The sequence below is a fragment of the Chaetodon trifascialis genome, chromosome 19, assembly GCF_039877785.1.
Source record: "Chaetodon trifascialis isolate fChaTrf1 chromosome 19, fChaTrf1.hap1, whole genome shotgun sequence".
Lineage (NCBI taxonomy): Eukaryota > Metazoa > Chordata > Actinopteri > Chaetodontiformes > Chaetodontidae > Chaetodon > Chaetodon trifascialis.
The window spans coordinates 21,592,481-21,617,371 of NC_092074.1; the positions used below are offsets into that span (position 1 = coordinate 21,592,481).

The 24,891-nt window shown below is 44.5% G+C and overlaps 1 protein-coding gene across 1 annotated transcript; it reads right to left on the bottom strand.

Moving 5' to 3' along the window:
* Positions 1-1,422: 1,422 nt before the first annotated feature.
* Positions 1,423-24,748, bottom strand: cd109 (CD109 molecule). Its single transcript, XM_070988103.1, has 33 exons — positions 24,678-24,748; positions 24,098-24,264; positions 23,972-24,000; positions 21,285-21,521; positions 20,884-21,009; positions 19,828-19,867; positions 19,499-19,580; positions 19,298-19,391; positions 19,053-19,194; positions 18,721-18,830; positions 17,965-18,246; positions 16,993-17,094; positions 16,761-16,823; positions 16,402-16,575; positions 15,901-16,053; positions 14,893-14,973; positions 14,126-14,195; positions 13,908-14,025; positions 13,609-13,726; positions 13,248-13,361; positions 12,412-12,630; positions 11,401-11,542; positions 9,283-9,459; positions 8,504-8,585; positions 8,187-8,415; positions 7,241-7,412; positions 6,362-6,552; positions 5,377-5,529; positions 4,974-5,039; positions 4,127-4,263; positions 3,826-3,982; positions 3,633-3,735; positions 1,423-2,872 (listed from the first exon to the last, which is right to left on the bottom strand). The coding sequence occupies exons 1-33, from the start codon at positions 24,746-24,748 to the stop codon at positions 2,679-2,681; spliced, it is 4,395 nt and encodes a 1,464-aa protein (XP_070844204.1). The 3' UTR covers positions 1,423-2,678.
* Positions 24,749-24,891: the final 143 nt, after the last annotated feature.

Consider the following 24,891-nt stretch of genomic DNA (forward strand, 5'->3'; position numbering starts at 1 on the left):
TCTTTTGACTTTATGGCACAAATTCTAAGAAGGGAACCAGTTTTATTGATCTGATTGATCTGTGACTCAGTGGGTTGTTGCATCAACATCCCAACAGCTAAAGTTTAAGCACGTGGCCTCCTCTGGTCCATCTCTACAGTCCAGACTGAGATAACTGGGAAATTATTGGATGGATTGCAGTTAAAACTTGACCTTCGTGGTCTTGAGAACATGAATCTTGCAGACTTTGGTGATCCTCTTAGGATTCCTCTAGCGCCACCAGCAGGATATGGCAGTTGACTGCATGAACTCGCTCTAAGGTTTTGCTTCAGTTAGCTTTCAGCCAACAAATTTGTTAGATTTTGCAGGATTTCTGCACCCAAGTGGTCAAAGAAGCTTTAAAACGACCTCATGATCAAACCCTGAGAATCACCCACAGCTCACTGGTGAAGATGCTGCATGTCAGAGTTTCAGTAACTGATGCAGCTTTAACAGAACATGATTCAAACTACATTCAAGATCCACTACGCTACTGCACAGTTCACAGGATCCAGACTGGTAACAAATGTCGACCCTGAGAAAAGGTGACCCGCAGGGCGCTGTGCAGCTCGGGTGGAGGTCAGCTGTAAAGAGGCAGAACGTCTGAGGCCGTAAAAACCAGAGGACGCATAAACGCTGGCGATATGGATCCCACCTGCTTCTCATGTCCACATGTGGGTCAAATATATGAGCTCAGATTACTGTTCCACTGAACCGGAAAGTTCAAGCTGTCCGTCCAGACGGGATCTTTGAAGCGGAGGCGGCGCGTCATTAACGTTTATGCCTCCATCTCTGCGTTTGTCGCAGGGATTTATCGCCCTGCACCGCGGAGCTGCATACCTGCTTTATTATGCAGATTTACGGGAGGTGTTGGAGCTCTGCTTGTGCTGCGTTTGGTCACAGTCACAGTCCGATGACAGCGACTCGGAGGTTAATGTCCGCAGAGTAAATCCTTCATTTTGATTGTTCAGTCATGTTTTACACTCAGTGGCTGGCGTGGTAAGAAGTACGACATGCACCACGTTTGATGTTAGCTTAAGTGCCCACTGTATGTTTATAGAGGAGTGATCCAAGTCAAACCTGGACTATTTCTTCTACACACACAGCGTGGTGCGTGCTACAGGCGTGACACCTCGCTACAGATACAGGTGAGATGATATATGACCAATAAGCCCAGTTTGAGTAACAGATCTGTGAGTGTGTGTGTGTGTGTGTGTGTGTGTGTGTGTGTGCTTGCATGCATCTGATTGGCTGACAGAGTGGATTTCAGGATGCTGTTGCATTGTGCTTCATCAAAGTTGAGACAGTTTCAGCTGGTTAAACCTGTTCTTTCACAGCTTTTCTGCACAGAAACAAATCTTAAAATAACCGAAGAGACAAAAAGAAGAAACCAACAGGAAATTTCCAGAAATGAGAGTTTCACAGTGATATTTAATTTTTGGCAGCAGTCTCTACTTATTATGTCTTCTAACTTTATAAATCATTGTTGTGCAATTAAACAAAATTAAAATATTTTCAATCAAGCAGGCAGAATAAAGAATGAAACCAGATCAATCTCCTGTAAAGCCTCGATCATTTGATTCAAATAGAAATTTCAATTTTAATTTACAAACACAATGTAGTGCACGATTTCACAACATATGAGACAAAATATTTAGTGTCAGTGTTCACATACAGCCAGTTTTAAAGATGAGTTTGGTTTGTTTTAGGGTTTTTATTGTTTTTTTCTGTGTGTGCGTTTGCTTGCTGTTATTGATCACTTGTTTCTTGGGTTGTTGTTTGTGTACTAGGTGTCTTTTTAAAGCTGCAGTATCATTTTTTGTCCACTGGAGGGTGCAGAGACTCTTTGCACTTGCACACTCAGAACAATAATCTCTCCTTTTGGCTCTGGTTTGGTCTCCACCAGTTGCTGAGAAAAATCTGTCTCTTTAGCTGCTTTCTTCACCACCTGGTGTCTGTCTGCTCTCTGGTGCTGTGCAGGTGATTTATCTCAGCTTTATGCTGCTGGAAATGAGGCTGAACCACAATTTAAATGTACCATAAATGCAAAACTACAAGCTAAAAGGCTCCATAGAGGTGCTGAGTAGGTTTTGATTCTCGTGGGTTTAGCGCTACGGCAGCCCATTTGACACTACAGTGCTCATTTAAACCTAACGTTACCATAAAAAGACATCATTTACTGAAGTTATGAGACATTTCCTCCTCTGGCTCTCCACCAGCTGAAGGTCAAGCCCAAACTTCAGCACCAACATACTGCAACACCCGCAATGTAAACAGACATAAATCAGTTTACAGACATAAATCACCATTAAAGTGATGCATCATGTCACACGATGCATGTAAACAGTTTCCACCTTCCACAACAAGTTGGACTTGAGAAATGTGCACACCTACAGAGGTCAAAGGTCCAGTGTGTCGGATTTAGAGGCCTCTAGTGGTGAAGCTGCAGACTGCTACCAGCTGAAGACGGTAGCTGCTACAAACAAGCGTCGTCTCTCCCTCTGTAGATATAAAGAGCTCAATCCAAGGTAAGAAAAACACGACTCCTCTTTCCAGCTGATTATACACTAATGAAAGCATAATATTATATTACATTTCAGCCATTAGATCCCTGTAAATCCTTCACTCTGGACCTTTAACCCGCAGTAGTTGGACCTGATTTAGATGGTGAAGGTAATGAGGAGGAGGAGCAGAGCAGGTGGGAAACTGGTCAGCAGGAGGTTTTGGCTGCAGCGTGACGCAGCGTTGCTGTAATAGATGTTTACTGTGCACTCGTAGTAGTCTTCCCCACAGAAAGAGGTGGAGGACATGTCGCTCCTCCAGTCCGATCTATACGTCCTCACCGTCCTCCGTGCTGAAAGTCAGAGGTCAAAGGTTCAGCGTGAGTCTGTCTACATGTAAGTTCTGTCAGTTCAGTGTCATGTTCCTGGCGTTGCTTTTAAAAACATCAGCTTTGACTCTGGAGCGGTCTTTCAGTTAGAGAGCATGATTCATTGATTTCAGGCTCAGATTCTGTGATGCTTTCCCTCAAAACCTCCCTCCCTGCTCGTGCTCACACTGTGTGCTGGCGCTCCAGTTTCAGCCCGTTTCCTCGCTCTCAGGCTGCTTCTGTGCACTCCTGAAACGTCTGCTCTCAGATTTCTGGTGCAATTTCCCTGTCAGAGTGAATGAAATGAGCCCTGCATCGTTGTGCGTGCCACAGATGCGCTCGCTTTACTTCTTAGAGCGTCCCTTGCGGACGGTTACTCTTTAGCCGGGCTCACCCAATCGCGCCCTCCATGCACAAAGAAGTAAACGCCTGAAACGAGGCAGGGATCATTTCACCGCTCATCTCAAACTGAAGGATGAAGTGTTTCTTTATGTCTTCAGCTCAATAAACTCTTTAAAAAGACTCTCTGATGAGCTGAAAATGCATCGTCACAAAGCTGAAAATAGGCTGTTTTTCTGAGCTTGTTAAACTTTTTGGAGATACGTGGTTCTCACAGGACGGCCGCGCTGCAAACAGGTGATGATCTTACTGAATATGATGCATCGCTGTAGATTAAAGCAGCTGCAGGATATAAATGAGCTCGAGCTGAAGCATCAAATGAAGATGAAGTGAATTTCACTCTTACCTGGTTCATAATAATCATACATGACCACACTGGCTTCCTGGACTTTGCCGACCATGTGCTCCATCACCAGAGGAATCTCGAAACACATCTCCTCTGTGGTCACCTGGAAACACATTTTACCTGTTTCTTAAACCTCTTTCGCTTCAGACACAGAAGCAGCCGTCGGATGCAGCACAGTTTCAGTGAAGCTTACAGAGTCCAGGTACAGGATGACTTTCCCCGGCTGCGTCTCCACTTTCTTTACGACGCCGTCCGTCTGGATGCCGTCTGGCTGCAGGCTGAAGCCGCTCAGCAGACCCACCTCCAGGATGGCCATGCCCGTCGCGTTCAGACCCAGACCCTCTGACAGGCTGCAGACAGCAACAGGACAACATGAGGACGTTAGAAAACTGTATTTCATCAGTGCAGAATACAGAGAACATTTTATTTATGAGGAACAATCACTTTATATCTGTCACATGTGCGCAGGAGTTAACAACAGGAACGACCGTCACCTGCTGCAGATGTACAGATGTGCCGAGTTTATTTCTGTGTCAAACAGCTCGACGTAGAGGTGGAACGCCTCGTGTTCGCCGGCCTCTCGCCGCCTCCTCATCAGCGCCTCGTTCCTGATGTTGTAAAACACGTTCAGCTGAGGGACGAACAGAAGGGAGGTCAGACTGTGGTGTAGAGTTTCTGCGCTGGCGTGAGGGTGCACAAGCTACACAACTGATCTCAGACCAGGTGTGCTGATTACAACATTGTTCCGCGCGGAGAAATCTGAATTAACTAAATTAGAGCAATACTACATGAAAATCATGTGAGATTGTGGCATTTTTTCAGGTGAAAATGTGATGCATTCTCGCTCAGACACACTGTATGTGGTGTGTGTATGAAACGGAAAACACAGGCTGGAACGAAGGTGCAGCACAAACGCTCTCAGTCTGATTGCAAGCAGATGGAGGGACTTTGGTTTGTGCTGTGATAAATTTAGCATCTCTACAGGCGGCAGCTGAACCTTTTCATTGGTATTTCTTACTGCATTTGGTTCAGTGTTTTCATGAGACATCACACACACGGGCACCATCTCACCTCCACCCGCTGATCTCAGAGCCGCTGGACCTGGTCCAGTGTGCCTCGACTACAAGTGCATCCAGTTATTTTGGCTACAGGAAATCGAGCATGTTCTGTGCTCTTGTTTGGGACAGCGACATCACAACGAGGCGTCTCTGAGCTGCCTGAATGAGAGGACTCGAAGGTCAAAGACATTTGTCTGAGACGGGCAAATCGTCTTCGAGTCTTGTAATGCCATCTTTGGTGATACACTGTATTACAGCCATGATAGCTTGAACTGGGTCTTACCTGAAACAGGGCAAGTCCACGACCCTCTGCGGTCACCTGGAGCTTCAGTTCCTCCACTGGTACAATCTGAAACAAGATGAGATTCATTTTAGAGATTAAGACTTGAAACCAGTGATTGAGGCCATAAACTCATCATGAGACTGAGGTTTACTGGTTTACTGAGGTAATAAATCAAGTGTCAAGTTTACACGCAAGCGCTCTTCTTTTTGCTGCCCAAGGAGTCGCCCTCTGCTGGCCATGAGAAAGAACGCAGTTTTAAGGCCTCACTTTTCAGACCTGGAAGTTGTGTGCACTATTTATCTAGTCGATGATTCTACCTGAACGTCACTGAGCTGATCTGCACCTGCAGATCAGTGACCCAGCTCACTGTGAACCACCTGACGTCTCTATGACCTACGCGTACCTGCTGCCTCTGGTGAAGCAGATAGTTGTCCTGGTGGATGTGGAAGGAGGCGACGCTGGCTGAAGCGTCGGACACTCGGACTGTGAGGTCAACATCGTGAGAGCCGCCGAGGGCTGCGAATGTGGACAGCGCCTGCAGGGCCACGACTGTATCCTGAGAGAGGAAACAAGATTCAAACGCTGATTATCTGCGAGTCCGTTCCAGCACGGTACAGTTCAGTCTCTGGACTCTGGCTTTGATATTCACTGTTAATTTCCTGTTTGCAGTTGTGTATGTGAGTGTTGTTTCGTGAGTGAGCTCCTCCGCTCATATCTGCCTTCTTGCATGTGTGCGTGCATCTGTGTTTGTAGACAAGCAGAGGCGTTCTTGGCCTGAGAAAAACCTCACTCTACTTTACTTCTCTACTACACTTGGAGCCACTGACACAGTATTTGGATCTTTGTAGTTTCCTGTCATGCATGTGTGTCCATGCGTGCTGGGGGTTAACTCCACATTAGTCACCACATGCCCAGACAGCCACAGCCTCATCCTGATGCTTCCCACTGAGGTGACACAGACGGGAGTTTCCCCTTTGACGTGAATCAAGTTAGTCCAGAAAACAACAGCCTGAAACCTTTTTACGCTCAGTGACCTCGGTTGTTGTTTTGATCTTTGTATTGTGTGTCCTAACAGCGCACTCATCAGGATGGACATGCATGTATTAAAGACAGGCGTGAAGTGGAATTTCCTGCAGAGGAAGGTAACAGTTGCTAAGCCTTATAAGATACAGCTGGAAATATTTTGTACTTTTCTTATTGCAAACAAATTCCATGAAAAACCAAAACCAACAATGACTTAGTCCATCTCTGAGTACTCATACTGTTCCAAGCCCCCATCTGCGGATTAATCCACATTTGGTTCTCTAGCGAGTATTTGCATGTTAATCACTCAAAGTTTTCTGAGACCATATTGATTCATTTCTGCGTTTTGAATTTCAGTATCTCACCTGAGTGCTGCTGAATCCTCCCATGTGGTTCCGTTGTTTGCTGAGCCACTTCATGAGGGTGACGCTCTCTGCGATGAGGGACAGATTGTGCTGAGCTAGCAGCAGGTAGGACGCCATCTCAATGTCTGCAGAGCGAGGCTGCCACGACAACGACAGGCCGCCGTCCGGGGAAGACCACGTCGGCACACCATCTGCTCACGGAGGAGAGTCGGAGGAGATACGGGCTGCATTAGAAAAAGGAGTCTTCAAGAAAGTTGCTCTCATGCTAAGTTAGCATAAACACTAACTAGCTTAAATTTCTGAGGCCATCATGAAGTAACTACATTATTTTGTGGGGCTACAGGTAACACTAAAACAAAAAGCACCTGGCACATTCACTGTGTATGGTATTTACATACTTCACTACTTTACTTCACTGGATTTTCACTCCAACAATCCAAGCCAACATGGATAGCATCACATTTCCAAAGTCCATCTGTTAGTGCTCACCCTTGCTCAAGCCTTCTTTCTTGTAATGTTTGAGGGATTAGAACAAAACAACAGTCAGATTTTTACCTTAATTAGCAGATGAGGAAGACCCTCTGCGTGGGACCCATTAGCATTAGCTTCAGTCTTGCAGCATGTACGTAGCACATGAATCTTTCAGACCTTTTAAAAGTGTTAATCGTTTCTTGGCAGCTGGAAACATTAAAACTCAGCTTGGTTGTCAGGCTAGCTATAGCTGACAAAATGTACAAAATCATCCATCACCATCTGGAAAGGAGAAGCCTGCTAAATCACACGTGGTAGCTGTGAATCCAAGATGACAACAACTCCATGAAGGAGCAGCAATTCTCTACCCACAAATTCACACACACACTCAAAGAGTTGTCATCGTACCTTTCATCTCAGCTCGTCCAATCAGCTTGATGCGCGCCGCATCAGCGCTCGAGCTGCCGGACAGAGCCAGAGCGTAGGTGAGCAGGCTGAGGCTGTAGTTACTGGAGACGCCAAGAGCCAGACGGGTTTCCAGGAACATCAGGGCTGAAGACACCTGGCTCCCAAACTGAGCCTGACAGACAGAGAGCAGGGCAGCAGCAAGGAGAGGTCACTTCAGCTCAATGGCATTTATGAGATCAGACCATAAAGACGCAGCGTGATGAGGCAATTTCTTTGGACCTTGTAAGGATGTTTTTTGTTTAATCGTGTTTTAAACAGACCGCTCATTAAGATCAAACTTTATTGATCCCTGTGGGGAAAACAGATATCCATCGAGCTGAAAGCCAAAATCAAGTCAGACAATCGCACTTGTTCTTACACGTGGCTGAAGAGTGCAAAAATCATTTGTCTGCTGTGGAGAAAAGTGGACGAGTGTCACTCGTTATGCAAAACCCATCTGTAGCTGCAGTGCATTCTGGGTGAACAAACTGGCCTCAGAGTGTCCCCTGAGGTTTTCTCTGGTGGACAAACTGTAATGAGGACACAGTTTCAAAATGACCTGAAACCTAGTTTGGCATTTCTGTTCTAAAATTGATCTCACTTACTGATGACATCTAGATTAAATCCCCGGTCAGATAATATCAGACATTTCAGCCTGGCAGCTCTCACAAGCTGAAAGTCTGGAATCCTTTGATCAATTACCTTCTTTCCAAGGAGGCGTTACTCTGCAAAATCATCACATGATCAAGTGTTTAAACGTGAAACTGTCCTTTCATCTGTATTTCTTAAGATGGCTTTATTCCCTCATATTTACTTTAACAATCATTAATTATCTGTTTTATTGGTTTTATCATTTCCTTTGTGCATTCGTCTCTGAATATTCTGTCCTTCTGTGTAAAACACTCACCTTGATGTCTTCAGCTTCCAGCAGGGCGATCAGGACGTAAGCCGTGAGGGAGACGGGGCCGTCCAGGCCTCCCTGGAGTTCGGTGTGGATGACGCGGCCAGGCTCTTCGAATCTCCCATCAGCCCCCTGCTGGGCTCCTAACCAGGCCGCCACTCGTTGCAGCACGTGGGCGTCGATGCTGATGAACGCCCGCGCCTGCAGGAAACACCTCAGCACGAAAGCAGAGAGCCTGCAGAGATGGAGTTTCTTTCACCGGTGTGTCTGAGAGGCACCGTGTTCTTAAGTTTTCAGCTACGTTTGTACGAGTGATGACATACCAGGTGCTTCCAGACGAGTCCTGGTCTCCGAAGGCGCTAAAGGAACCATCGGCTCTCTGATAGGACAGCTCTCGCTCATAACCTGAGAAAGACACCGGAGATTACACTGCAGTCAAGTCCTCTTCTGGGCATGTGCACAAATATTTTTCCCATCAAAAGTAAATCTCCTAAAATCAGACTATTTTACAAAAACTACAGAAGCAAATACAGGAAAGCAAGAGTTCTGTAGACTCAAGCATCATACTTGATGCTAGTCCAACATTATTCTGTCTCATTTTTGAGACGCTAACTCTCACAAGTAGAAATACACACATTACTCCTTAAACAGGAGACTTGTCATGAAGTGGGATTATTGGCAGATAACAAGTTCAAAGGCAGCATGTGAAGATGGACGTTTCTTACATTTTGTAGTGAGATATGATTACACAAAACAAAAATCTTAAAATGTGACAAAATGTAAAATTTTACAAGTGTCTTCTTTGTTACTACCACTAGGGGGTGCCAAATTATAATGAGTACTTTTCTTTGATACTTTAAAAACACTTTGCTGATACATTTTTAACTTTAAACAAAGTATTTTACAGTGTGTTGTTGCTATTTTTACTTAAGTATCTAAATACTTCTTTAACTAAGTCACTGAGTTGAAGCTAGCTAACCGATAAAATCTGAGACTGGCGGTTGTAATTACTGCCGGAAAAACTGAAAAGCCGAACAAACGAACTTCTACTCAGGCAGAGCTGGTTGTGGTGTTAAAGCGACGTGACATGGCTGCATCTGACCTTGCATCATGTATGATACGGCTCTGCTCGTCGTCTCCTCGTCAGCCTGTCCGGTAGAACTCAGATACTGCAGAACGTAGATGTTTGGAGCAAAGTTGATCATGTTCTGCTCCCCGCAGCCACGAGGCATCTGGATCAGAGAGTCCAGGCCGCTGATGGACGGGCCGAGGATGTCACCTTTGTCACCATGGAAACCAGAAAAATCAGACATGATAAGCAACAGCAAGGAGCAGAGTCATGCTTACATGCTCACACGAGAGGAAAGTTATCTTTTAAATGATCATCAGAAGTTCAGTTTTTCTCTTCTTCTTCTTCGCCAATTAATGTTTTCTTGCTGCAGGAGGAAAACTTTCTAATGCATCAGGACATTAAATCATTGACTTCTGTTTATTTTTTGGTGGAAAAATTGTTATAAACTGAAAGGCAACGAGGTTACACGTGTGGCTGCTCTGCAACAAGGCCTGAAGCCTCGCTGAGGTCTGCTGTAGTGAACATCACTATCAGCCATTTTTCCCTCATAGAAAAGTCCTTGTGTGTTTGTTGTGGCATTCAGGATTCGGGAGCATTAAGAATGAAAATTGAAAAACATCAGATGAGACTATGGCGTCTCTTTGCAGCAGTGTTTTGGCAGTTTGCTAAGTTAAATGCTTGAAAACAGATGCTACGCAGCTCTTCCTCCATCTTCTCCATCAGTATGTTCAGCAGGTAGTTGCTGTCATCTGAGCCAATGTGTTCTGAAATGTTACCTGCAAACTGTGAGGCACAAGGTCAAGTTCAGTGTGAAGTCATGTTTCCACTGATCACATGATGAACTACAACCAGCTGCTCATCACAAGGTTCTTCCTCACCGCTGACACCACACTTAACCTTTGACTTCACTCCAGTGGAGATTCTCACCGTTCTTAGTTTTTCTACGCACACCTGCCGTGTACAGGAAAGTATGACCTCAGCATGCCGACACTTGTGTTGCACATGTGTGCTTCATGTTGAACGTCTGCACTTTGTTACACGGAAAAGCAGCTGTTTGAACACGTGTGTCATGAGGAAACTACCTCTGGTTATTGTAATCCATGCTGTCAGAACACGCATGTCGTCTCCACATGCTGGAGTCCACACGTGTGGCAAACTGCAGGTTTGTGCTGTCAATGCAGTTTTGGATTCATTACAATAAAACCATGTCTGTACGGATGGCACGGTGGAACAGTGGTGCTGTCGCCTCATAGCTACAATGTCCCAAGTTCGATTCCCACCTGGGGTGCTGCCTTTATCTCAAGGAAAGGGGCCTTTCTGTGTGGAGTTTGCATGTTCTCCCCGTGTTCACCTGGGGTATCCTCTATAAAAAACCCCCTCTAAAAACATGCAAGAAGACCATCACCTGACCAATGGTGACAAGAAGGAACTGGGTCCCCGGGCGCCGCTGTCGGCCGGCAGCCCACCGCTCCTGGTCTGCCGTGGAGGAAGGACTTACCAGGATGGGTCAAACGCGGAGGAATAATTTCACCTTAAGCAGGACATGTGCATGTTGTGTGTGTTGTTGTGTTCACCCATCAATTAAGTATGTCATCAATAAAGTATGGATCTTAATCTTAAACTAAATCACGCAGCCCGTCCACATCGGGAAAATGGACGTATAGGTCGACTGTGCTGGCCCGGCGAAAGTCTGCCTTCAGCCTGTCCCTCACTGGGACTCCTGTTCAGTCACACGAGCATGATGATGTGATCAGAGCATGTATCTTAGGCTGATTCTCCTCTCAGTCTCTGTCGACCTGCACTGCAGGATCTTCTTTTCTATCCATTAACTACAAGCGGTTTCATTCAATTAAAAAGATTCTTGGCTGTTCCTGTACAAATGACAATAAATCTGAACGTGACGATCTAAAAGCACAGCCACCTTCGTGGCTTTGTCAGTCACTGTTATCAGGCCATAATCTAGATTAAAGTCATGATTTTCATTTGTAATATATTTAATTGAGGGCCAGTGGTATGATGACCAGTGGAAAGATGATGTGAACATGGATTAGGTGTTGAATCAGACCTCTGCTGATCTGAATGTGAATCTGTGTTTGTTTCCCACCAGGTTGTGACTCAGGTCTTTTTTCGTTTGGTGTGTTTACATACCGACGGTTGTCACCCAAGCTCTTTCGCTGCCCTCCACAACATCTGCCGGGAAGGCGAACATCACGTCTCCGGAGAGGCTCGACTGCGAGGGAGAAACCTCGAACAGCAGCGAGGCGGAGAACGACTGCTCGAGTCCTTCGGGCTGCAGAGTCAACAGCCGAGAAATATGAAAACACGACACAAACAAAACTGGTGAGTAACATTTCTGGGAAAGGCAGAGCTGTAAAACAATATCAACATTTCTTGGTTTTCAGTGGCGCAGATGAAGGCTGGTTTCCTCTGAAACACTTTGTTTTGGAGCTGCAGCAGGTTGACAGATGCTCTGATAAACACGGTCCGACAGGTTGAACTCCCACTGTCAATGTTCACTTGAGCAAGATGCTGAACCTCTGATCTGACTGATCACTTCACAGTTTCAGTTTCAGCAGAAGGACGGTCATGTTGGCTGCATCTCCAAAACTTTTCATGAATAACAAAGTTTAAATAAAACATCCATCAGTCTCAGTGGCATCCCTGCATTTCAACCACTATCATTATATATTATTAGTTCATGTGGGAGCCTCATTCATGGAAGTAATATGAAGTGAGCGTTCTATCTTGCTGTCAATCAACATGTCAGTCGCCCTGTTTTTCATCAGCACAACGGCTACAATGCTTCGTTGTAACGCCTCCTTTCATGAGAGTTGGTAACCCTGGAACCATTTATGAAATGTAAGATGAGATTTTGGTATTTGTGTAGGCTTTAACAAAGTGCATCTTTGTAACTGTGTGTTATTTGCGGTGTTTGCTGCTTTTTACTGTGCATATAAAGCTAAATATAAACATTAAGCGTTGTGCTTCTTAGCTGTATCTATTTCTGCGAAGGCACATTGAGAGCAAAGTCAAAATCCTTGCATGTCGACACACACATGGCCAATAAAGCTGATTCTCCTCACTGTTATTTGTCTAATCTCTTCGTGTGTTATCTAAACCTCCCTGGCGCTGACGCCTCGTGTGATTTTCTCACAGCACCTTGACGAGCACCGTCCTGCGGACGAGGTCGGACGCTGCAGACGACATGGCTTTCACAGAGACGGGGATGTCTCCGAGGACCAGCGGCTTGATGGGAATGAGGACGGACGCTCCGCTTTGACTCCCCACAGACACATGACGAACAGTGGGCATGGAGAGCCCCTCATTGTCCGGGAAGACGAACTCGAAGGTGTCGCTGTGTGCAACAATCACCATGACCTTCCAACAAAGACAGAGAGAATCCGCCCAGATCGCGTTAAACAGAGGTGTGACGATACAGAGAGTGTGGGAGGAAACAACAGAGGCTTGTTATTGTAACTCAATATCAAATTAAGCCACAAATTCTAACAACAACAGCTCTCTAAGGGTTCAATGAGCTCTCTGTCGCTTTTATGTGCTGAAGGATTAAAGAGAGCCTGGGTCATGTCGTTATTGTGTCCTCAGAGGTGACAGCGGAGTTGTAGAAGATGTTAAAACCGCTGAGTACACGAGACTACAGCAACCTGACGCCTGAAACAACCTCATTAACCCTGTGGACCACATTCACTCCACAAACAGGATTCTGCTGTTGGTACACACTGACAAACATCACACCGTCAGACTGGACAGACAGTTTTAAAGCAGATATATACACATATATAACCACCATGAACCCAAGCTGACCAGCACCAGCCTCCCGCATCCTTCATGGGAAATGACAAGTTTACTGGCTTCTTATTAATCACCCGACACCTTCAACAATTTGTAGTGACAATATCTAACCCTGTGGAAATGAAGCTTCTTTGGAGACCACCCACTCTCATCCCACCCAGCTGTGCGAGGAGAAGCAGACTGACCTCCAGGTCCTGTGGGAGGTAGTTGAACAGAACGACTTCCAGCAGCAGCTCCTCTCCTCGGATAACGTAGGCCGGAAGATTCAAGGACAGGAAGAAGTCCTGGAACACTGTGAGCTGCGAGAGGACCACATGGAAACTTTAGACTAAACAACACTAACAGGGCAACACACGATGCTAATACAGCAACGGAAAGCACTATTAATACCAGCATCGTTCTTATTCTACATTCATTTTTATCCATTTTATGTAAACGTAAACGAGAAAGAACAGGAAACTTTAAGGTCTGGGGAGTTTTCTCGAGGTGTTTTCAGCAGAACTGCTTTGTCTCTTTTACAGGAAGTCACTGCAGTGATGTGAATACCTCTGCAGGCGCCTCTACGATGCCCAGGCCCAGGTTCTCAGACATGACAAAGGCGGTGGCTGTCCAGGTTGTGATGCTGTCTGGTACCGTCAGAGTTATCTCTGTTGAGTCTGAATTACTGTGAAAAGAAAAAAAAAGAGAAGAACCAGGATTTTTAAAGTTAACCTTTAAAGAAAAGTGATCCAAAGTTGTTTCCTTCACCTAAAACTACAGAGAAAACAGAAAAGTCACTATATATGATTAAGAAAGGGGCAAAGTTTCACTCATTCATTCTACTGTTTCATGTTCTGAGGCTTCACCCTGTGTCGATGTCCATCCATATCCACGTCTCTGGAAAGTTCCAGCGCTCCCGAGGCTCCGGCTGCTGCTCCATCTTCGGACTGTCTACCTGGGCAAGGGGATGTATTCCCTCCCCTGCTGTTTAGAAGACGAGTGCCAGTTATATTAACATCTCATAGCCACGACTGACCAAAAAAAAAAGAGTGTGCAAGGTGAGCTTTTGATTTTTAAAACTTACGTAATACAGGCATCAGCTGATAATCCGTCATGTGTAAACTGGCGTCAGTCAACGCCACAAGACCGCACGACTGCACAGAGACATGGAAGACGCGAAAAATACGCATTTCAGTCCACATTTGGCTGGAAAGCTAATGAAGGTTTAGCACAGGTTTGACACACAGTTTTCAATGCTCAATATTGTGGAAGCATTTTGGTCTGTGCTAAGGAAAATATCAAGGTTTGATACTCAGCCCAGTCATAACACAAACTACTTCTACCACTGGAGTGTCTTTGAATCCTTCCTCAGTGTGCAGACTGGCAACATCGTACCCAAAGCACCAGCGATCAATACAGGAAACAATTTTCTGACTAATCTTTTCTCGGAGCATATTGTTGCTGAGTCTTAAAGAAAATGGGCCCCACTTTTGTTGGTGTACTGGTTTAAGTGGTGACAAAGCCCTATCTTGTCTCCATGTTGGTGGTTGGCTGCTGACTGGGCCATGACACTCAGATTAAAGTGCCTGTGAAGCCAGCTGGGCCAGCCAGCAGATAAGGTCAGGTCAAACTCAGACAGACACGCAGGGATGAGGGGAGGATTCAAAGGCAGCTTACAGGTGCGTTACGTCAGGGTCAGAGGGCGATGTCGCCTGTTCGAAGGCCCAATTGATTTCAAACTGAAGCATGATCAAATGTGATTGGAGACAGTTCCTCCTGAGTAAACAGGAAGTTAATACAACACTGTAGAGACGGAGCAAACAGATGTGATGTGTCTCTGGGGAGGCTAACCTTGAACACGGAGTATGGATCTCCCATGTCGGAGTAGGCGTCAGCCATGGAAACGCCGTACTCCCCCATCTCTTTCAGCACCTGTGAAAACAATGGCGACATCCTCAGAGCCGCTACTGTTGCAGCCCACAAAAACCAACAAAACAGACCATGACACAAAAAGAACGCTTATTGTTTGAAACCTGTTTGACCAAGCTGAGATAAAACAGCCTCAGCTCACACTGAACTGATACTTGGGTGGGGGGCTGCAGGTTGGGTTTCACAGAAGTATCTGCAGGAGGTGTTACACCAGAAAAATATGGGTGTAAGTGTTGAGGACATATAGCTGGAAAACTGCGACTGTTAGAAATATTAAACCAGAGACGACCCCGGGGAGCTTCTGGTAGTCAGTGATCACAGGATGGACTGTACATGAGTTATGTGACAACGAAACAGGAACCGTGACTCAAAGCTTCTAGACTTATCTCTTTGACGGAGGGTTAGACTGAAGACTGAGCACTAAGCTGCCTCACTGTTTGGTAACAAGTTCACAAACATACTCACTCAACACATCATTTCTGAATCTGTAAAAGCAAAATGTCCATCAAATAAATAAACCAAAGTTAGATTTGTTCACCCCAATCCAACAGAGGTGAATGGAATTTAGTTTTGTGGTGTTTACATTAAAAAACTATGTTTAAAGTGGAAACAGACACATTTTCAACCCTTCTAGCATTTCCAAATGGCGTTACTGTCGGCGCTGCTGCCTCAAAGGCAAGCAGATGACTTTTTGTTTTTCCTCAGAGCCCAGAAACTACCACTGCACACACTGCACAATCCTTTCCAGATTTCCATTTAGACACAAACACCTCTTTGGAAATAAGAGAGAAGAAAGAAGCATGCGAACATGCCGGTGGCTAGCAGGTGTAACGCTCACCATGTTCACGATCTCTAGTTTGCATGTATGTTGAGTAAAATAACAGTAAAACTCGCGACAAGAAGAAGCAATGACTCAGCTGTTGTTCTCACCGTCTCCTTGGTGATGTCATTGCGTGATCCCACACACTTGGTTGCCTTGTCGACCACCAGGATCCCGACCAGAGAGGCGGGCTCTGCGACTTTGGCCCTCAGTGTGGCCTCTTCACCTGGCCTCCTCATCGAGTTGTCCCAGCTGAGAGACACCTGCCAATCAGAGGCTGGTCAGTCATACACCAGCCAGCTTTCTGCCACGGCACACCACTGTTCCCCCAAAATCTGCTTTGCATAGGTGGTTATTTGATTTTTGGCTTAAAGTATGCTCAAACTTCAAGACAAATAAGTTTTGATAGCAGTAAAAAGTGTCTATAACCACAGAGAAGACATGTGGGAGCGCTTCAAAAAAAAAAAAAAAAGAGTTCCAATGCGATCCATCTGAACCAGAAACGTGGTTCATGAAAACCCCTTTAAAATGACTGACTGCACGAGCGTGGTCATCAGCTGAGCTCTGCCTGACAGACTGTGATGGCACGACGTCTTGTGTGTGTGAGTCACCTGGTTTTGTAAAGGCTGGCTGATGGACAGCTGTGTCACGTCGTTTACGATCTCTCCACTGGGATGCACGCAGTAGACGATGACGGAGGCCAGAGGAGCCCAGCTGATTTCTGGGACCAGAGCTAGAACACCAGAACTTCTCCCTGCAGACACCACCCGACCTCTGGACTTCACCTTCACACACATGAAACAGACGTGGAGCCTTAGCTCTTTAAATTAAATGATTTTTTTTGGCCTCTTGGGGCAAACACAATGAGAAAATTCAAGTTTATCCCAAAGTTGCACTTAATGTAAGTGGCTGGAAATGAAAGCCCTGGAAGACTGAATTTTAAACAAATCAAGCGCAATATGGTACTCACTAAGTAGTAAATCTCAGTCACTGGAAAATTCCTTTCAATTTGCAGCAGGAGAGGTGAACCAACCTGAAGAAAGGGAAGATTGTGAGGAAACATGTTTATGTTATGTTCATGTGGCCACAGTATGTACATGCACACCCTCTTTGACCAACCACTATCTCCACAACACCTCCAGACAGGACCATGTGACACAGACGTAATCTCGTACTGAGCTCCTTCTGCTCCTCGGCCTTACCTCTGGGGGTCTGGAGGGTTTCTGAATCTGCAGGTAGGAGTGACTGGGGGATGTGTAGGTCCTGTAGAGTTGCAGTGTGTTGTGGCTGTCCTCGAAAGACGCCTTAGAACAAACAAAAAAAAAACAGATAAATATATTGAAGAGTGTTTAACTTTCTCTCCTGATGCCGAGAAAGCTTGTAGAAAATCTTTTTGGCATCTCCAGTGGACTTAAAAGTCTCAGTTTGTCTGTGGACATATTTAATATCTGTGTCACTTGTATCTTTTTCACTTCCTATTTATGTCAAAAGTTCAGGTCCTCTAATAGTTCAGACTTACCATAATGCTCTGACACAATAACAATATCCATGAGAGTGTCCTGATTATGAGCCCAGTACTACTGATTACCAGGTGTTACTGTTAGAGTTTCTAATTTGAGGTTGCCCTGTGGAGATTTCCTGTAAACAGAAGTTGTGCTTACATTCAGTGTTACCCACCAACACACACTGCGTGTATCCATGAGCTTCAAAAATGGTGTTGAATGCACTTCATTTCTCATAAAAAAAAGCCAATTTGTCAAGTATATGCATCCATGTGTGTGTACACATGAGGAAAGGAAAATTAATAGAGCAGCTCCACTGCTCTGCTAGAGGTCAAAAACTCCACAGAGAACTTTTAAAAGAGCTGAATAGTGCACATTTAGTTGACCTTAGAAAGGTTTATAATCAGCAAAGGACTGGAATTGGGTGCAGCTTTATCAAGATGATCCCAGTCAATACAAAAAAAACTTCAATTGGCCCCAATTGCATCCAAAAATCTGAAAAAGTGTTTCTTTTCTATGCAGATGATACTGTAGCGTACATTTCCTTTCAAAGAAGAGTCCTGTTCTTTTGCCATTTTCACAGTGAATGTACTGCACACTCAATACATTGTGAGACTGAGTATGCAGTCAGGACAAAGGGCGAGTTTTAAGGTGATAGAAAGATCAGCTTACATCAATTGTGAGTGTTTCAGTTTCATTCATGAGCTCGATGTGGAGGGGTATAACTCCGTCGGCAGGGACAAGAAACTCCATATCTTCAGGCGGCATCTCCTCAGGGCGGCGGCGCACAGTTCCTGAAGGATCTGACGCATTTGATCTACGAGGCACCATTTCTTCCATCTGGTCCGTTTTCCAACTCCATGGACTTTGCCTCCGTTGCATCACTGACACTTGAACGGTCTTTCGCTGATCATCCAGTGACAGTGGCTGATCGTTGTATGTAGATATTTTCAGCTGCAAAATCAGGAAAGCTATTAACAATATGCTTTTCAAACTGAATCCTTTATGCAGACGCATAGAGCGGTGTGTAAAATCTATCATGAGCTGTGCAGAATGTGCAATAAGAGGCTGCTGTCTTCAGACATGCTTGGAGGAAACTCATCCTGAATGTGAAACTTTGTTGACGACACTTTGTAATGTAAAAGGCAAAAAGTAAATTAAAGTGTCACCCACTGTATCATCTGAATTTGATAATTAGGATAATAGTTTGTTTGCTGATTCAGGAGAGGAGAGTGTACATTCATCAACATTCACATTGTGATAACATTAGTTTGAAGGTGCTGGAGTGAGCAAATAGCTAACGTGCACGCAGAGTCCCAACACAACTAAAAACATTTTACTTAATAAAGTAACTTATCTTTAATCAGAAAAGGAAATGTCAGCAACAAATTACTGACTGAAACTCTGCAAAAGATATAGTTTCCTTACCCTGGCAGCGAAGTTCAGAGAGGGCCTTAATATCTGGGGATAGCCATCAAAGGAAACTTTATATCTGTACTTTGCCAGTGACACCTTTGCTGTTCGGTTGTATGTGAGACCTGGAGGATGAGAAGCGTCCACAGCGAGGTCATCAACACACAACATCAATAATACTTGATAATTAGTGGGGGTGGCACCGCAGTGCTCATTACACGCCACAGTACAAGTGTTGGAGATGAGGAGGATATTTTCAGCCTTTCCGGCTTGTGTATGTGGCGTGTTGTGACGGATCCTCGCTGGGCGGCTGAAGGATCAAATTGTGGTTGGGAAACGCTAATTACCTGTGAGGTCTTCAGTCACATGCACCACAATCGTGAGAAACTCATCATCCATGTATCCGTCGTAGAAGACCATTTCGAGAGCTCTTCTGTTCATTGGGTGGTAGTCGGGGACGTCGAACATGAAGCCTGCGGTGCCATTAATCTACATCGAAGCAGCAGGGATGTCACTAAGGACCTCCACTCAGACTCAAACGCAGCCCTAACCCTGCTCCCAAATCACATGAACTTTAAATAAGATTACACACCTCTCTCTGGTCTTCATAAGCGTCTTCAATGCCGTGAAAATGATGCAGGAACGTTATATTCATGTGTCCCTGAACAGGCTTGCCGTACATGTACCTGAGGGTGAAAACACAATAATCTTAAATGAGCTACACAAAAATGTAAATATACGTGTAAGTGCTGAAAAGGCATTGAATATGTAGCACAGAGAGAAAAGCTCTCACTTTGCTGTGACGGAGCCCCACAGAGTGTCCTCATGATAAATCACATCTGGAACTTCGATCACAATTTCAAACTTTGCCAGAACTGCAACCACACACACAACGAACGGACGTTAAAGCTGGGTGATGCTATTGGTGGAAGAAGTATTCAGCTCATGGTACTTAAGTCCTCTGAACTGTAGAGGAGTAAAGCAGCATAAACTGGATATGCTTTTCAAGTTTTCCGGTTAAGTATTTAAGCTGTTAGAGAATGTTTATATGGAAGAGAAAAAGATCATTTCTACCTTCAGACATCCAGCTTTTATTATAATGGTCAGAGAAATCATACGTACCATAATGAGCCACATTGAAATGCTTCTTACTCGATACACCCTGTGAAACAGACAGAGGACAAACCCTTCTGATGCTGGTAACAGGACGTTTACATGTTTCCCTCACGAGTGGGAAGGAGCTATCAGTTTTATTTTCTACTGTATGGTGAGCGTCATTTGAGTCGATTCTTTGTCTTTTCAAGTCTTTCATGGAAAATCTTGACTCCTTGAGATCTTTGTTAAGTCTTTGTTATCAAACCACAGGCCAATGATAGCCGAGCATCACCATTACGATGCAACACCACCTCTCTGGATTCTAGTGGACTCTCCAGTCTAATATTACAGCTGCAGAGTCCAAGTCTTCGTGTTTCACTTGAGTCCAGGTCTGCAGAATAAGCCACCTGCTTTCCCTTAGCTGGGCTCTTTCAGTGGTGTATCTCAGGTTATGTCATTTAGGTTCAGGACACTGAAAACATCTGTATCTTAATAAGGAACTTCTTGTGCTCTGTTTTAAAATCTTTTTATAATTAAGTGGAAGAATGCGGCAACAGAACAAGTAAATTGAAAACTACAAAACCTGAAACCTTGAAATGAATATTTCCCTACAAACATATTCAGTTCATCCAACTTCCAAATTTCATCACAAGGAGTCTGTGGTGGATTCTTACAGTCCTTTAAAAGACCAGTAAGGTCCACTGAGAGCACTGGTTACCAATGTGGTGGGTCATAACTCCCACCAGGGGTCGCCAAAGGTTCATGAGGGAATGTGAGGCCTTTTTGATTTTAAGGGGTACACAGCAGGCCTACATCTCATCTCACAGGGTAAGGGCACAGTATACAGTAAAGACCCGAGCACAAGCCTTTGGTCTCTGCTAAACAGCCTCATCCTGCACTAGAAAAGTATGCAGTTACAACAACCACAGAGCTAAGAGAACAACGGCCAAGCTTCAGAGAGAAAGAAAAAAGAAACTTTTAAATAAGTATGATTGCTAAAAATGTAAAATAAATACATAGTACAGACAGAGAACAGTATAAAAAAAAGGTTGGATATGAATGTATGAGATGCAGCAGACTTACACCAACGGTCGTGACGATGGTCCATTCACCCAGAGGTGGGTTTTCAGACAGAGGAAACTCTTTGGACACGACCCCCAGGACGCTGTCTACAGCCAGCCACTGTCTGAGCAGGTTTCCCCTTGGATCCTGGATTAGGTGGAACGTGGACAGAGAGACACGACATGATGCTGAGTGATGGAGGGTCAGTCAAGGAACCAGCACAAAGGCCAAAACAGGTTTCATTATTTCAGCATTTTGCATTCTGTCAAGTTCTATCAGACTTTTTGATATTCCTGCTGATCATGACTGGAGGTCGATCAAGCCAACAGATTGCTTAATACACCCTTAAAGGAGTAGTTCACCTAAAACCTTCTGTATAGTACATATTACACATGTTTCATGTACACTGATGTGGGACTCACTCTGATGATGATGTCCACCGGGCTCATGTCAGGTTTCCCGTCGGGGTTAATGGACACCACTCTGATCTTCACCTCCTGCCCGGGCCGATACTTTGGCTTGTCTGTCTGAATGAAGGTGGAGAGAGCTTTGGGGTCGAACTGCAGCTGTGTCGAGTTGGAGAAAACCTCAACGTTACCCACATGACCTTTGACCTCCAGGCGGTAAGGGTGCCAGTAGCTGGACTCGCTCTCGTGGATCTGCAGGGGGACATGGTTTAGCTCCATTTAGCGGTTTAACTGAGAAATGTTTGTAATTCTGCAAACCAAAACCCTCTGCAGACGAATACACCAAACAATCACTCTGAGTCAAAATGGAAACCCGAGACACCCAAACCCTGACTGTCCTTTGGAGAAATCTGCTTTTGAAGCTAATCCAACCTGAGCTAAAAGCTTCTCAGGTGTCTGTAAACTGAAGGCTGAGATCTGGGCTGTGGTCCAGATAAGAGGCTTTAACTTTGGATCTGCTCAACATCTGTCTGAATTTTACTTGATCGTATCTGGTTCAGTTCAAAAGGATCCGTTTACATACACAAGCCTCCCCTCTGACTGAACACTGAAAAATCTGTGTTTCTGATTTCATTTAGACAAAGCCTTTCCAGCACTGATGGAAGACAGTTTACGGACAGTGTCTCGAGGGAGGGAAGACATTTTAAGTGTGTGTGTGTGTGTGTGTGTGTGTGTGCCTATGGAATACACAAGTGTGATAACCTGTACTTTTAGCAGCCAGGAGAGACACACACTCAAAACAAACAAACAAACAAACAAAAAACAACATTTGTGTCCTCATCTAGAAAGTCCAGGTAACCTGTCAGCCACCCCCTTCACATCAGGGTCTGCTGGCACAGCATCTAATAAATTATTTCCTGTTAGCCAACGGCTAAAAGCAACATGACTTGAACACTTTTTCAAGACAGTTTTAACAATGTGGTCTTTTTACATGCATAATCAGTGAAATACACACACTGATGCACCAATTTAAAGTTAGCCTGTTTGCTTTAACTGACTAGCTAGTAGCCCCCCAACCGCTCCAACGGCCCACCTGCTGGTCACATGAGCATTTAGCTAACAGCTAAAAACAACCTGGTATAGCCAACTTGAACACTAGTCCAACACAGTTTTAACAATGTGGTCCTATCACAGCCATAGTCAATGAAATACACACACTGGTAAATCCATTTAAAGTTAGCCTGTCTGCTTTAACTGACTAGCTAGTAGCCCCCAACCGCTCCAACGGCCCACCCGCTGGTCACATGAGCATTTGTCTATTATACTTCACGTCTATTCACACAAATGCTACGTTCACGTTCATGCTCACACTAAAGACCGTTGCAAAGCTAAGATTCTCCTCAATTGAAGCAAAAGAGTTCAAGATACAATCTCAACAGCCGGCGCAATGAAGCCAACGGCAGAAAACAACATTGACATTGAGGCAGCACTAATGCAACTCACCCATTACATCCCTGAGTGACCCACAGATCCATAACACACCGATAAAAACGGTCTGGTATCACCGAAAAAAGGTCCAGACTGCAGTACAAATATTTAGTCCATTTAGTCTCCCATTTATTTTCTGTTGTTTCCGGTTACAAGTTCTGGGAAAATTTACAAATTGGCGCCATCTTGTCTTCAGTTACTCAGCAGAGTCTCAGGTTTCAGACGACACCTCCCTCGACCAATCACGATCTGCACATGGCCTCACAATAACCAATAATAGTTTGAGTTGAAAAGCAGGGCCTCCTTCCCCTTATTCTGACATTATCCAATCACAACAGAGTTTGTAGATGACTGACGCCTTGAATAGCCAATGAAATTCTGAACATGCTGATAAGCCAGTTTGTTATGTACACTGTCCTTCGCCTCAAATCAAGGATCTCAGTCATGATAGGGATATTTTGCACTTTTTTTTTTCTTTCTTTTTTTTTTAGATTTCATGAATATGTATATGAATATAGATATTTATGGAGATAAACATATGGTAACTTGCCTTTTTTGGGAGAATGCCTAGATCAACCATTATTGAAAACATGCAAATATTCAGTTTCTGCATTTTTCTTATCAGTTTTTATTGAGCTTGGACCAGGGGAAGACTTCATGCTGTGGTCCCATTGTGTTTTCCTACTAATAAGTCCCAGATATAGTCTTCTGCAGGCATCTGTTGTAAAAGTGTGTTCAAACTTGTATTACTCAATGTGAGCAGCGCTGACAGTAATTGTGATGGCTGGGGATAAAAGTTCAGTTTTACCTTTCAAAAGAGACCAAAACCATGCATGTACTACAAATGGTTTAAGGACAGCTTTTAGTTTACTTTGTACTTTGTTTTTTTCATTATTTTGCACCCACCTGCACATCCTAAAAATATCAAAATGGAAAGTAATATGTACTTTGAATATTTTTTTATCCAGGTACTTTTTTACATTTATGTACGTATATTTCTCAGATGGTAATTTTCCCTTAAACTTGAGTAAATTCTTATGGGAGTAATTGTACTTTTATGTGAGATAGATTTTCAGTGCTCTTCCCACTACTGGACAAAGTAAAACTTTGACCCAATGATGGCACTAGATGAAAAGTTAGAGGCCAGCCTGGGAGCCACATCAGCAGCAAGGCTGAAAACTTGAAAGCTTACAAATGATGTAGGTCATACTTACAGGTGTTAATGTCAGCAGCTTGGTTGAACCTGTAAAACAGAATTTGACAGTAATGTTGTTTCATTTCACTGCAAGTAACTTAAATCAGACGACAGACTTTTGCTGATGAGACACTAAAGGTTTCACCTCCTTCCACTGTCGTGGAGTTTGAGGCCACAGCCTGGTCGCCATGAACAATGTGAGCAGATACAGCGACCGGCGAGGATGTCAGGATGGTGACTGTCACTGATGTGGGGACTCCAGGACGGAGGACTCTGGGAGCCAGCAGCAGGTAGGAGGGCTGAGGGTCGGGCCTGAGCAACAAAAGCAGCGTAAGGAGCATAAATACACAAACACAGTGAAGCGAAAAATAGATCTTTTTTAAACGTTGCATGTTCTTTGAACGTCACAAACTAAATCCCATTCACCTCCATTGTTTTGGGGTGGAGGCAGAAATCTGGATGAACACATTGTTGGTTTTGGTCTTCTCACAGGATTTGTTGGCATTGTATAAAAATACAGAATAAAACCAGCCTGATCCTTCAATGTAAATAAAATATGTGCATACTGATGCTCACAGAGGCTCAGCCCTCACCGTGTCAGATTTTATATTACAGAATACTTCATGTGTCTTCCACTGAGGTCTAATCTTAAAAATAAAATGTATCCAGATATGTCAATCAAATGACACGTTCATGAGTTTACAATAATGTGTGTGTGCGTTTACCTTTGTGTGGTGCTCTGGGCAGCAGTGAGGACGATGAGGCTGAAGAATCTCCACACCTGGAGACGCTCCATTTGCACAGGTGAACCTCACTCCTCGGCGCTTCGCTTAGTGCTGGAAGCAGGTGATGTCAGCGGCAGCCTTCATACCTGCACACAGTGGAACCTCCCTCCTCATATCGTATCACCTGATGAACTGAACCAGAGTCAGTTTACCT

What these genes read in the sequence shown, in the direction of transcription:
- cd109 (XM_070988103.1), bottom strand. Translation starts at nt 24,748, where the DNA reads ATGGAGCGTCTCCAGGTGTGGAGATTCTTCAGCCTCATCGTCCTCACT. An exon ending in ATGACATCACCAAGGAGACG is followed by an intron (nt 14,974 to 15,900) that starts GTGAGAACAACA and finishes TTGTTTTCACAG; the next exon opens with GTGCTGAAAGAGATGGGGGA. An exon ending in TCATCCTGTACCTGGACTCT is followed by an intron (nt 3,736 to 3,825) that starts GTAAGCTTCACT and finishes ATGTGTTTCCAG; the next exon opens with GTGACCACAGAGGAGATGTG.